Consider the following 12,826-nt stretch of genomic DNA (forward strand, 5'->3'; position numbering starts at 1 on the left):
TGTTCATTTTTTTCACGTTTTTTGGCGCCACGGGACATTTGGTGTAACCCTTTGTCTGGCACCGCCAGGTTTTAACCAGCTAAATTTCGTGTATAAGAGCCCCCCCCCCCCCCCCCCCCAAATCACGACATCAGGTATATTAAGCAGTATTGGAGGATCATATGGTCCAGCAAACATTGTATTGGCATGGAAATGGCTAGAGGATATGGATAAGATGATTTACGAGGACAATATGTTGGGGGAAAAAGAAGGGGAAAAAAAAACAAGGAGCTGGGGGGTTTCGAACGCCTGCCTTCAGACGTCACCCAGAGGTGGCTGTCGTAGGTGAGTCGGTCAGCATCGAGTCCAAACCCAGTACACCAACTCCTTGTATTGTACCAGCTCTGTTAATTTGTTTATCAACCCTTGGTATGCATGCCGAGGGTCGGGGCTATTCATGGGAGGGAAGGTGAAAGAAATCTGAGGGGGGAGGTGACGAAGACAAGAACACAACGGAATGAACCGTAGAATTGACGAGTGGTAATCAGACAGAGCCATAGACAGACCAGCCATACACAAAAAGAAACCACTCCCCAGGGAGGTAAACAAACAACTACACACATTCTGCCTGTAGAGCAGCGTCTAAGCAGTAAAGAAGCCGCAACGGAGACCCAGATTTTCATCCAGCTCACACGATTTTCCTATATAAAATGAACTTTAGATATGTACCCATACTCCCTCTGATTTCTCTCTTTACATGCGGCGAAACGAGCTCGTGCGCACCCCCATGCGTCCGCATATCGTCCCATTCGGCCGCTTAGTCCTTGATCAGCAGACTCCCCCTACTTCCGCCCGTTTTTACAAGCACTTGCTGCTACTCTATACGGGAACGCACATAGCCCGTTTTAAGGTATGGTACAGTATATCAGGTTGTCGCTGCACCTAATATACAGGAACCCGGAGATGGTCCGATGTCAATTATTCTGGACAGTACCAGTAACTTCAACTATATGGAGGACCGAGACGACGTCAAATGCGGCATCTCGCAGGCTTACAAAGAAGCCACAAAAATGGTAGGTTCTCTTGAGTTGGGCCTAAACAGCTGTTTTTATGTCAGTGTCAGCCAGCAACACTACCTTTGTCCTCAAGGCAACGTCAAGAGCAACACTCGCTGCCTGAGATATACTTGAGATGCTAGATGGAGAGAAGGCTAGTGTGAACCGCAGAAGGTGCACAACAACCTGAGTATATCAGATCCAAGTAGGCACATATTGGTCTTCCAAACGCCCCCGACTGATAAAATAAGCTTTGAATTATTTAGAGTTTCGAGCCCGCCGGCTTGGTCTCCGAAGAAGCGCGCTAAGCCGTCATCGTCACATGCAAGACGTCACTCGTCCCTTGGGCCGAGCCCTGGGGACGGGTCTTATCAGCTGTCACTTATGGTGTCGGGCAGCCACCCCGTGCCACCAGGGTCCTCGCCCCACTTTCTCATTGCCTTGCTGGTCTCTCTCTGCCTTGGTCTTGCGTAAATTTAGCAAACAGAACGGACCCAAGAAATGAAGGACAGTCGATGATAGTAGGATGAAGATCCCATCCAGGTGTTGAGGCTAAGGACCTCGATTCTACTAGTGGGCTTGTCATGCTATGTGTGGTGTCGAAGACTTCCATGCAAGTTCGAGCTTCGATTTCCGTTCCGCCGGCTAGGTACCTCAGTTGCAACTTCTTGTGTTATCAGCAGGGTCCTCCATGTAGACTTACCACTATTTTAAGCAGCTAGTATACTTATGGAATACTGGCTGGATAACGCCTGGTGGACGTTCCCGTGTTTTGCTTACTAGGTTAAGTTAGGTACGCAGTAGCTAGCATCCACTCAGGCGTCCTGCGGAGCGGCAACGCAGCCACGGCATGGAAGTTCGAGAACTGCGGTAGATAGGGAGCCTAGTCGAGACTAAAAAAAGAGTAGACGGAAACGCCCACGAAACTCGTGATCCCCTTCCTCTGGGGACATTACCAAAGGGCACCTAGCACGCATTTGATTACAGGCTGACTTGCATCCTGTCATCTGTGGTCAGGAAATAGATTCCCAGTTCCCAGCTTATCATATTGTTCACTGTCACAACGCGTTTGGGCCAAGTGGATACAGCTGGTCACTCGCATTGTATGTGTAGGAATCGCGTGCCTCGTCCCCGCGCCCAACCGCATCCACTGGTCCGAAGACCACCCCAGGCTCGACTTTTTGAAGCAAGTGGGAGTGGGCCCAGCTGGGGGGAGCCTGGAACTTCAAGCCTCCCCACCCAGGGTCTTGTGGGGCCGCCTGCCCGAGTGGCTTTTTACCTCCAACGTCATTTCCGCCCGCCCAGTTGCTCTCGTCGCCTTAGTTTCTTGCCACGGAGCCCGTCGAGCGACTAGTCAGCCACGGGAAGGAAGCGATTGAGAGACAGCGTACATAGAAGAGAGTGAGCATGACACTTAGCTAACGCAACCTGATGGCCCCGATTGAGCTGATGTGATAAACGCCTCTGTTCAAAGCCGGCGTACCAGTGCTCTCAGCACGCGCGCTCTCGTCAACTTTCTTGCCGCTTCCATCTCGAATACATCTGCCTGCTTGAACCTCAAAGGCCGACTTTAAAGCTATCATATATCAGCTCGGGCCGAACGGGGGTCGTGTCGTATTGCTTCTCGCTTTTTGCTTTGGGTATGTACAATACATCTCTCCTGATTTCTTAATCCAGGATTCGTCGACAGGTCTCGGCAGATTGTTCAAAAATGCACCCATATTGTTCACTCGGTCCTACGGAGGAGTTTCAAACCCACCCACACGGCCACGTCCAATCACCCCATGCTCCCCTCTTGAGCCTGCCTTAGACCTACCTTTCCTCGTCCGGAAATTCAAACCAACAGGTAGTCTAGTACCCACCTGGCAGCCGAACTGCCCCGAGACCTTCCATCCGGTCCTGTGGGTTTGTGGTTGGTGGTCTACCCTCTCTCTCTCTCTCTCTGTCGCTATCCCCCTGGTCCTACCGTCACCTCCCTTCCTATATATCTAAGAGTGTCGCTCCGGATCCCGGAGTCGTCTTGGCTCTCCTCTCCCTGTTCCATGACCCCCCTTCTCCCTTTCCTCAAGAGGCACTCTAAGCACTCCAGTGGGATGCCGGCCTACTGCCTTCAAGATTGCCACTACTTCTACCGCACAGCTCTGCGCGGGCTGAACATCAGCACCAACGTCTCGCCTCTTTATGCATAAGGCTGCGCGGGCTGCCTGCTAACTGAAACATGCCTACCCAAGTCCGTATCTTTACTATGCCAAGGTCTCTCGGCGAGACCCTAGCAGTACAACCACCAGTTCCAGCACGAGAGGTCCCCCGGTCTATTCCAGAGCTTCCCAATAGAGCCAGGTCCCCCGCCATCTCCACCCACAAACCAAACGGCCACTTTCACGCCATGTCTGTGCATGACGAGAAGCCCAAGGGTGGCGTTACCTTTGCCTACCAGGACAAGCTTCCGAAGCTCCCTATCCCCGAGCTCGCCGAATCATGCCAGAAGTACCTTACTGCCCTGAAGCCCCTGCAATCTCCGCGAGAGCATGCAGAGACCAAGCATGCAGTTCAGGAGTTCCTCAAGCACGATGGTAATGAGCTACAGGAGAAGTTGAGGAGGTACGCTGAGGGGAGGACAAGCTACATTGAGCAGTTTTGTTAGTTATCCTTCTCTGCCCCCCGCCCATACGCCACTATACTGACCTCAGAAGGGTATGACTCGTACTTGAACTTTGACAATCCCGTTGTCTTGAACCTGAACCCGTTCTTCCTGCTTGAAGATGATCCGACTCCCGCCAGGGGCAATCAGATCACCCGGGCGGCATCACTCGTGGTATCTTCACTGGAGTTTGTGAGGGCTGTGCGCAAGGAGGAGCTGCCTCCTGACATGGTTAAGGGCATCCCGCTCGACATGTACCAATACGCTAGGCTCTTTGGTACTGCCAGGGTGCCCACCGAGTCCGGGTGCCAGATTGAACAGGATCCCGAGTCCAAGCACATAATCGTCATGTGCCACGGGCAGTTCTACTGGTTCGACGTATTGGACGACGACTCCGATCTGATCATGTCAGAGAAGGACATCGCCATCAACCTGCAGACCATTATCGACGATGCAACCCAGACCCCGATCCAGGAGGCCGCCAAGGGCGCCCTCGGTGTATTGAGCACGGAGAACCGGAAGGTTTGGTCTGGGCTGAGAGATGTCCTGACCAGGGAAGAGGGGTCCAACAATGCCGACTGCCTGAATATTGTCGATTCAGCTCTCTTTGTCCTGTGCCTGGATTACGCGGAGCCGGCCAACGTGGGAGACCTCTGTCAGAACATGCTGTGCGGGACGAGCGAGATCGAGAAGGGAGTCCAGATTGGCACCTGTACCAACCGCTGGTACGACAAGCTTCAGATTATTGTGTGCAAGAACGGAAGTGCCGGCATCAACTTCGAACACACCGGCGTGGATGGCCATACCGTTCTCCGATTTGCTAGCGATGTCTACACCGATACCATCCTTCGATTTGCGCGCACAATCAACGGACAGGCGCCGACTCTGTGGGCATCTACAAGCCCGGATCCTTCGAAGAGGGACCCCGAGAGCTTCGGGGAAGTCTATACGATGCCGCACAAGCTTGAATGGGATATAACCCCGGAGCTCACCATCGCGGTCCGCTTTGCCGAGACCAGGTTGGCCGACCTGATCGAGCAGAACGAGTTCGAGTGTCTCGATTTCGGCGCCTATGGTAAGAACTTCATGACGTCGATGGGTTTCTCTCCCGACGCATTCGTGCAGATGGCGTTCCAGGCCGCCTACTACGGGCTGTACGGCCGGATCGAGTGCACGTACGAGCCGGCCATGACCAAGATGTACCTGCACGGGCGGACCGAGGCCATCCGGACGGTCAGCGACGAATCCCTGAATTTCGTGCAGACCTTCTGGGCCGACCATCCCGCCGAGCAGAAGGTCGACGCCCTGCGCAAGGCATGCCAGCGGCACGTCAACACGACCAAGGATTGTGCCAAGGCCCGAGGCTGCGACCGCCATCTGTACGCGCTCTTCTGTCTGTGGCAGAGGCTGGTGGACGACGAGGGGGCGAGCAGCATAGGGAGCAACGGATATTGGAGTCCGTCGGACGGCAACTCGGAGCGCGGCGGGTCGGTCATCGGCAGCCCCGGAAAGGACTCGGTCCTGGTTGCCGATTGCGAGAACGGGCCAACCTCGACCCGGCCGCGCGGGGAGAGCGCGTCGTCGTCCCGGAACGGGAGCCACCACCAGCTGCCCATGATCTTTGCGGACCCGGGCTGGGACAAGATCAACACGACCATCATCTCGACGTCTAACTGCGGCAACCCGTGCCTGAGGCAGTTCGGCTTCGGGCCCGTGTCGGGCGACGGCTTCGGCATCGGGTACATCATCAAGGACGACCGCATCTCCATCTGCGTGTCGAGCAAGCACCGGCAGACGCGGCGCTTCGTGGACACCCTGGAGAGCTATCTGCTGGAGATCCGCCGCATCCTGAGGATCACGTCCAGGAAGTCCATGTCCGCCAAGCAGACCCGCGCCCGCGAGATTGACGAGCTCCGTCCCAAGGCGGTCCACCACAAGCCCAAGTGGAGGGGCCGTCCCATCCAGGCCCCCGAGACGCTCAAGTCGCAGAAATCAATCACGGACAGCGCGTCGCCCACTGAGGGGAGCGTCGTGACCAGTGATGATGACGAGCTGGGTGGTTGTAAGTTCACTACCCCCAATGGCCCTTGTTCCCGCAATATGTACAAGTTACTGACCGAGCCTGTGATAGATGGATTCTTCGATGCCGGCATGCTACTCCAGGCGCTGAAGGCTCGAGGCGGGGCCCTCGACATCGGCGAGACCAAGCCGTCGGAGCGGGCTGCCGTCCAGGCGCGGAGGCGCGAGGTCGGCAAGAAGCTGCGGCTGATCGATTACTGATCGTGCCTCTAGTCTAGAGCCGATCAGGGGAGGCAGCAGGAAATCGCCGTGTAGTTAGCGGTGGGGGGGATCTGTTCTTTGTGATGGGGGTGTCCATATGTGGCGCGGGATAACTGGGAAAGGTGGGAAGAATGGAAGCAAGTGTTTAGGTCGTCGATATACCAGGAAGCGGGTTGGAAATACTTATGGGAGGTCCTTCGCTGAGCATGTTACAGTCTTGTTATACCAGAATGCTTTTTAGTAGGTATATATGAATCTCTATAAGCGATGGCTCGTTTCTCGTCTCTTTGCATCCCGTACTCAGAGTGTCTTCCCCTTTCCGAGTCCCATATGTGTCTACAACAGCCAGACATAAACTGGTTTGTAGCCTCGGAAGAAACTAGGGGCTGAAGAGGTTTAGAGACCACTGGTCTCTGACCCAGGCCACCCTCATTACAACAAATACTCAAGGGCAATGGCATCGACTAGGTGGATATGGCACGGATAAGGCAAGAACTAAGGAAAACCAGAGAAAGCCTGTCGAATCAAGATGAGTCCCAGGGCTCTGGGATTGATTCACTTGATCAAAGGGAATCCGAACTTTAGACGGGGAAACAATACCTCTTACGGCAGCTCCATCCCAGCCGTTGCCCACCTGCCGTCCGTTCGAGGTTGGTCAGGTTCGAGGACTACTGTACATAATTAGTATGACAGGGCATCTAGACAAGTGGTCGTGTTACAGTTCCAGGGAATCGCAATAAGTAATGGAAGAGAATTACATCGAGAGCCCGCAATCATATTTTTCTTTACTCGATAGGGTGACCAGGGACGTTGGTGAACTAGTGCATATATGCTTTTATATCGGTGTTATGCAACTAAATCGAAAGAAATTTGGCAATATTGTTATGTAGGTTCCTGATCGCTATACGCGACACACCCACACGTCACCCCACTACCTCGCGACACGCTTTTATCAACGACCTTTCCAACGCGCAGCAACTCCCCCGACAGGCTCGCAGATGTATCTCCATGACAGATCTTCTATGCGTCCTGCCGCACTTCCCGATTGGCCAATATGCTAGCCTCGTGCCCGCATTGGAGAGGCATCAGTTGACCACGAGCGATCTTCTCACCCTCGATGTCACCGACATAGGCAAACGCACCCAGTTGCCCCTCCTCGACGTCAAGCGGCTGTGCAATGCAGTCCTGGACGCCCTCCACCGCGACCTTGGCGTCGCACCGAACGACGCGCAGGATCCAACTCCCCGGCAAAACAAGCATGTCCGGGACGACCCAAGGCCTGCAGCCGGCCCGGCCTACCAGCTGAGACACACGCACGCGTCCCTCGCGGCGCAGTGGCAGACAATCAGCACGCTCGACCCGGCGCTGGACCGCGCCCTCGGCGGCGGCGTCCCCGCCGGCTACGTCACCGAGGTGACGGGCGAGTCGGGCGCCGGCAAGACGCAGCTCCTGCTCTCGCTGCTCCTCGCCGTGCAGCTCCCGCCGCCCCGCGGCCTCGGCCGGCAGGCCCTGTACATCAGCACCGAGGCCCCGCTGTCGACCCGCCGCCTGGCCCAGATCCTGGCGAACAACCCCGCCCTGCAGGCGGCCTCCTCGGCCGCCTCCTCCTCTGGCCAGACGGGACCTCCGCCGTCGCTGGACAACATCATCAGCGCCTCGACGCCGGACCTCGAGAGCCAGGACCACATCCTCAGCTTCCAGGTACCCGTCGAGGTGGAGCGGCGCAACGTCGGGCTCGTTGTCCTCGACAGCGTGGCGGCCAACTACCGCGCCGAGTTCGAGCGCGGCGGCGGCCGAGGGGGGGGCTCTAACATGGCCGCCCGCTCCGCCGACCTCGTCCGCCTGGGCTCCCTGCTGCGCGACCTGGCCCGCCGTCACAACCTCGCCGTCGTAGTGTCCAACCAGGTCGCCGACCGCTTCGGCGCGGTCAGGAGCCCCGCCCCGCCTGCCCCCTGGACCACCGCCATGGCCGCCGCCACCCAGGATAGCAACAGCAACAGCAGCCCCCTCGCGTCCCGCAGCCGCGCCGCCGCTGAGCCGCTGCAGATACCGTCATCCTCCTCCCTGGCCGAGCCGGGTTTCCCGCGGTCGAGCATGCCCGACCACCACCACAACCACCACAACCAGCAGCCTCCGGCCGCCCCCCCCGTCCTCCTCCTGGACCACCAGCAGCGCTGGTTCTCGGGCTGGGGCGACGACCCGCCCGGGGTCGTCGACGACGACGACGACGGGGCGCAGCAGCAGCTCAAGACGCCCTCGCTGGGCCTCGTCTGGAGCACGCAGGTCGCGGCGCGGGTGGCGCTGGTCAAGCGCCCTGCGTACGGCGGCGGGCGGCGGGCGCGGTACCGGGTCGGGGAGGAAGGGGAAGGGGAAGGGGGTGTGCCGGTGTTGAGAAGCTGGCGGCGGTGGATGAAGGTTGTTTTTGCGCCGCATGTTGGGGGGACTGGGCCGGGGGTTGAGGGGGCTGTGGAGTTTGAGGTTACGGCGGGGGGGTTGACGGGGGTGGGGAAGGGGGAGGAGGAGGGGGAGGAGGGGGAGGAGGCCGAAGAAGAAGTTGGGGGGGCGGGGGGGAGGAGTCTTAGGTTGAGGGGATGGCTGGGTTGAGAGGTCTGTTAGGTCTACGAGGCAAAATCAAGTTGGTTCTCTGTCTGCCTCCCTCGAGGTGCGGGCTGTTCGTGAGATTTGTGGAGACGCGTTTTGAGAATGCGTCCAGGTAGTTGGATTGACATGAATACGTGGCATGAAGACACGCGGTTAGATATGGATTAGAGAGGATGAGTCTACATGTGGTCTGCAGATATGATGCGTGATCACCATCGCTTTACCTGGGCAATTACAACAGAAGTGCCAGCAAGTGAATCAAGTCGTTATGATAACGCGGGAACCAAATACTATTGGCACCCACTTTTCTCCTTTCCTTCGTTTTGTTTTGCTCCACCCTCTATATCGTCTACCAGTCGAAAATGCGCCAACGCTCCCAATGCACGGTAGCTAGAGTACAACAACAGCAGCAGCAACAAGAAACAGCCACGGAAACCTCCCGGACCACACCACAGCCAAGCTACCTGGGGTGGGGGAATTCGTCCTCCAGCTGCAGGCGCACGCCAACGTTCATGCTGATGAGCTCCTGGACGAGCAGCTTTGCGGCGTACGGCATGGTCATCTGTGTGACCTCGCGGGTGCTCTTGCAGGTCTGGCAGAAGCCCTTGTAGCCGAACAGGCCGCAGCGCTGGCAGATGTCGAGGGTGACGGCATCGGAGCTGATCATGAGGCGCTCAAGCAGGAGCTGGGAGGCGCCGTAGGCGATGAGGCAGTCGCGCTCCATCTCGCCGAGGCGCAGGCCGCCGTCGCGCGACCGACCCTCGGTCGGCTGGCGCGTGAGCACGGCACGCGGGCCGCGCGACCGCGAGTGCATCTTGTCCTGTACCATGTGCTTGAGCCGCTGGTAGAAGATGGGCCCGTTGAAGATGTAGGCCTCGAGCGGCTCGCCCGTGATGCCCGACGTGAAGTAGTCCTTGCCCTCCCACGAGAAACCGTGGTCTACAAGCACCTTGCTCATCTCCTCGAGCGGGTGCGAGCGGAACGCGTCGCCGAAGCCGTAGCCCTTGCGGCCGTGGACGATGCTTGCCTTGCCGGTGAGACACTCCAAGAGCTTCCCGACGGTCATACGGGAGGGGAAACCGTGTGGGTTCATGATGATGTCCGGTACCAGGCCCGTGTCGGAGAAGGGCATGTCCTCGTGGTCTACGATGATCCCGACCACACCCTTTTGGCCGTGGCGGGACGAGAACTTGTCGCCGAGTTCCGGCCGGCGTGTCTGCCTAGTCTGCACCTTGACGATCCTGTGGTCCCGTTCCGTGGCGGAGATCATGACCTTGTCGATATACGCGGGGTCGGGAATGCGGTAGGAGACGGACGCGTCGCGGTACTCGTCAGGGCCCCGGTCTGAGCCGATGCCGGTCGAGCCCGAGTCGATGGGCGTCTCCTTCTTGATCATCGCCTCTCCGGAATGGACCTTGTAGCCGACGACGGCGAGTCCATCCTCATCCAGGATCTCGTGCTTGGCTATCCTTTTCCCCGTTTGGGGGTCAATCGACGGGCCTCCAACGATGTCCCGACGCCCGTTTGCGTACGTCTGTAGTTCGGCTGTGTACTTGCGGAAGACTTGGCAGCGACCGAAACCCCTGTCACAGGACGCCTTGTTCAGGACGAGAGCATCTTCGATATCGTAGCCAGAAAACGACATGACCACGACAGTCGCGTTCTGTCCTGCGGGGAGCTTGTCATAATGTATAAGCTGGATGGTTTTGGTGATAACCATGGGGCGCTGGGGGTAAACTAGGGTGTATAGGAGCGTGTCGATTCGGTTGAACTGGTTGTATGCGATAGCACCAATTGCTTGTTTACCCATGGCACACTGGTAGGTATTACGCGGGGACTGGTTGTGGTGCGGGAAAGGAATCAGCCCGGCTACGGCCCCGAGAATGGTGAAGGGTTCGATTTCCATGTGAGTTGAGGTTTGTGTAACGTCGGTCTCGTAGAGGGCGATTAGCGCATCGTTTTCCTCGTTGACATCGAGATACTCGACAATGCCGTGTGTCAGGAAATCATCAAAGGTTGCCTTGCCCTGCTGGAGCAGACGCAAATGCTCCGGCTTGAGCTTCGGCGCTCCGTTTTTCACGATGATATAGGGTCGGCAAATCCGCCCCTCGTCCGTCGCGACATGGACAGCCGAGAAGTGGGTGTTGAGGTTAATGCTCACGAATGGAGATATCCAGCCTCGGCGCCGCATCGTCCGGAACTTGGCGGCGAACCGTTTCGGGTATCGAGTCAAGGCGAACGGCGTGCCGTTGATGTGGATCATGAAAGTACCGTCCCTGTGCATCTCTGTCCCCGAGAAGTTTCGAAGCGGCTCCACGCCCGTATCGACACTGAAGATCCATTTCTTCACGGGCTCCTCGTCGACGTGTGTGGTGATGTGGGTCATCAAGGCCAAGTTCTTCACCAGACCGCAGGCTTCTCCTTCGGGGGTATCCGAAGGACACAGCATGCCCCATTGCGATGGCTGGAGGGCTCGCGGCCCGCTGACCTTCCTCGTTTTCTCGAACTGACTGTTAATCCGCGTCATCATACCAAGAGCACTGATATAACTCAGCCGGCTCAGCACGTGAGTGACGCCCGCCCGATTCATGTGAAATCGCTTGACACTCCAGTTTCCTGTTTGGATTGCCCTGTTCAGCCCCTGCGTGATATGTAGCCCACAGCCATTAATTGTCCCAACCGGGTCAAAGGGGGAAGTCCGATTTGGCTTCTTGAAGATCTTGTCTATGTTCATCCTGACCAGCCCAACGAAACTCTTGAACAGGTCCTCGAAGAGAAGTGACAAGAGCTGGCCGGCCAGTTCTAGTCGCTTGTTTCCAACAAAGTCGCGGTCGTCGACGAGTTTCGGGTCGTGAGCCGCCATCAGAACTCGGCGGACCATCATGGCAATGTAGACAGCCTTGGGGTAGAAGTCCAGACCCTCAATGGGCACGTGGGCGATGATGAGGTTGGCGAGAGCGTCGAGACCTTCCTCGACATTGTTTCGGCGAGGCGCCCCGCCGAACTGGAACTTTCCCTTCGAACCCATCTTGACTCGGGCGCCAATGTACTCGAGTGCCTGCTGCTGGGTATAGACTCCGACCTTGGCGGCTTCGTCGAAGTTGACGATGAAATCGTCCTGGTATCGCCCGTCACGTCCTGCCACAAGTTCGATGATCTCGTAGTCCGACAAGCCTCCAAAGGCCTTGAGGACGATGACAATCGGGATGCCCTCCACCAGAACGTTGTGTTGTAGAGTGATGCGGTCCTTCTTGAGGGTGACGTACGTCTTCGACTTCCTCTCATGGGTGGAACTTGTGACCGAGGCGGTGACTTCGTTGTTCTTCTTGTCAGCCTCCACAATGACTCGATTCTTGCTCAGCTGCTCCTGGATGAGAATGACCTTCTCCGTCCCGTTGATGATGAAGTAGCCGCCCGGGTCGAGAGGGCACTCGTTCATAATTTCCATCTGGGCATTGTTGGCACGCCGCAGACTGCATTTCGAGCTCTTCAGCATGACTGGGATCCGGCCAAGCACGATATCCTTGCGCACGACCTTCTTCCTGTCCCGAGTATAGACGATATCGACGATTAACGGGGCCGAATAGGTCATGTCACGGAGCCGACACTCCATGGGGGTGACATCGTTGCGAGCTTTGAAGTCGCTGTAGTCCTGGCGATTCGGGGTGCCAACACGGATATCGGTAAATTCGAGCCAGAAGCTGCTCTCGACCTCGCTTCTCACGGTCCTGTTTGTCTTTACAATCTCCTTGATCTCGGTGTCGACGAAGAAGTTGTACGAGTCGATATGCCTGCGCCCCAAATGTCAGTCATATTGGAGGGTCCAGGGTGGCAACAGCTTATTGGCGGGATATGTATGTACTCACTGTTTCACCAAACCTATAGAAGAAGAACAGTGTCAGTGCTTGCTGCGAATCATACGAGATTGGTGCGGGGACTCGTTGGTTTCCCTCACCTTTGACTTTAAGGAAGGCTGGCAAAAGCTGATATTTGTCCTCCTTGGTGGAGATGGGATCTGTGAGCTTCTTGCCGTTGTAGAACGGCTCCAGCAGGGCCTCGAATCCATCGTCGATCAGCGGCATCCTGGCGCGGTTTGCATGCTCTTCTTAAGAATCAGATGCGTCCGAAATTTTGTTTGCGCCCCGCGAGAGTCAAGCGATAAGGAATGCGATAAGACGTGGCGTTGCTAGCAGCAGTCGCGATGCAGTCAATGGTGGGGGACGAGGCTGATTGTGGCTAAAAAGCCGTAGCCTTGTACACTAGTAGGTCT

General features: G+C 56.9%; 3 protein-coding genes across 3 annotated transcripts; 2 read left to right on the plus strand and 1 right to left on the minus strand.

Moving 5' to 3' along the window:
• Nucleotides 1-2,882: 2,882 nt before the first annotated feature.
• On the plus strand, nucleotides 2,883-6,060 carry QBC33DRAFT_9014 (carnitine acetyl transferase). The gene is made up of 3 exons (XM_060433165.1): nucleotides 2,883-3,673; nucleotides 3,728-5,737; nucleotides 5,807-6,060. Exons 1-3 carry the CDS (start codon nucleotides 3,253-3,255, stop codon nucleotides 5,953-5,955), a joined length of 2,580 nt encoding a protein of 859 aa, XP_060288626.1. The 5' UTR covers nucleotides 2,883-3,252; the 3' UTR covers nucleotides 5,956-6,060.
• An 809-nt stretch (nucleotides 6,061-6,869) lies between these two features.
• On the plus strand, nucleotides 6,870-9,006 carry QBC33DRAFT_615027 (P-loop containing nucleoside triphosphate hydrolase protein). Its single transcript, XM_060432623.1, has 2 exons — nucleotides 6,870-8,332; nucleotides 8,572-9,006. Exons 1-2 carry the CDS (start codon nucleotides 6,964-6,966, stop codon nucleotides 8,670-8,672), a joined length of 1,470 nt encoding a protein of 489 aa, XP_060288627.1. The 5' UTR covers nucleotides 6,870-6,963; the 3' UTR covers nucleotides 8,673-9,006.
• QBC33DRAFT_521175 (DNA-directed RNA polymerase III subunit RPC2) lies at nucleotides 8,647-12,736 on the minus strand. The gene is made up of 3 exons (XM_060426432.1): nucleotides 12,512-12,736; nucleotides 12,423-12,435; nucleotides 8,647-12,347 (listed from the first exon to the last, which is right to left on the minus strand). Exons 1-3 carry the CDS (start codon nucleotides 12,636-12,638, stop codon nucleotides 9,017-9,019), a joined length of 3,471 nt encoding a protein of 1,156 aa, XP_060288628.1. The 5' UTR covers nucleotides 12,639-12,736; the 3' UTR covers nucleotides 8,647-9,016.
• Between the last annotated feature and the right edge of the window lie 90 nt (nucleotides 12,737-12,826).

Source organism: Phialemonium atrogriseum (genome assembly GCF_030411735.1).
Source record: "Phialemonium atrogriseum strain 8032-3 unplaced genomic scaffold QBC33scaffold_1, whole genome shotgun sequence".
Classification (NCBI taxonomy): Eukaryota; Fungi; Ascomycota; class Sordariomycetes; order Cephalothecales; family Cephalothecaceae; genus Phialemonium; species Phialemonium atrogriseum.

What these genes read in the sequence shown, in the direction of transcription:
- QBC33DRAFT_9014 (XM_060433165.1), top strand. Translation starts at nt 3,253, where the DNA reads ATGCCTACCCAAGTCCGTATCTTTACTATGCCAAGGTCTCTCGGCGAG. An exon ending in AAGCTACATTGAGCAGTTTT is followed by an intron (nt 3,674 to 3,727) that starts GTTAGTTATCCT and finishes TGACCTCAGAAG; the next exon opens with GGTATGACTCGTACTTGAAC. An exon ending in TGATGACGAGCTGGGTGGTT is followed by an intron (nt 5,738 to 5,806) that starts GTAAGTTCACTA and finishes AGCCTGTGATAG; the next exon opens with ATGGATTCTTCGATGCCGGC.
- QBC33DRAFT_615027 (XM_060432623.1), top strand. Translation starts at nt 6,964, where the DNA reads ATGACAGATCTTCTATGCGTCCTGCCGCACTTCCCGATTGGCCAATAT. An exon ending in GGAAGGGGAAGGGGAAGGGG is followed by an intron (nt 8,333 to 8,571) that starts GTGTGCCGGTGT and finishes GAGGTCTGTTAG; the next exon opens with GTCTACGAGGCAAAATCAAG.
- QBC33DRAFT_521175 (XM_060426432.1), bottom strand. Translation starts at nt 12,638, where the DNA reads ATGCCGCTGATCGACGATGGATTCGAGGCCCTGCTGGAGCCGTTCTAC.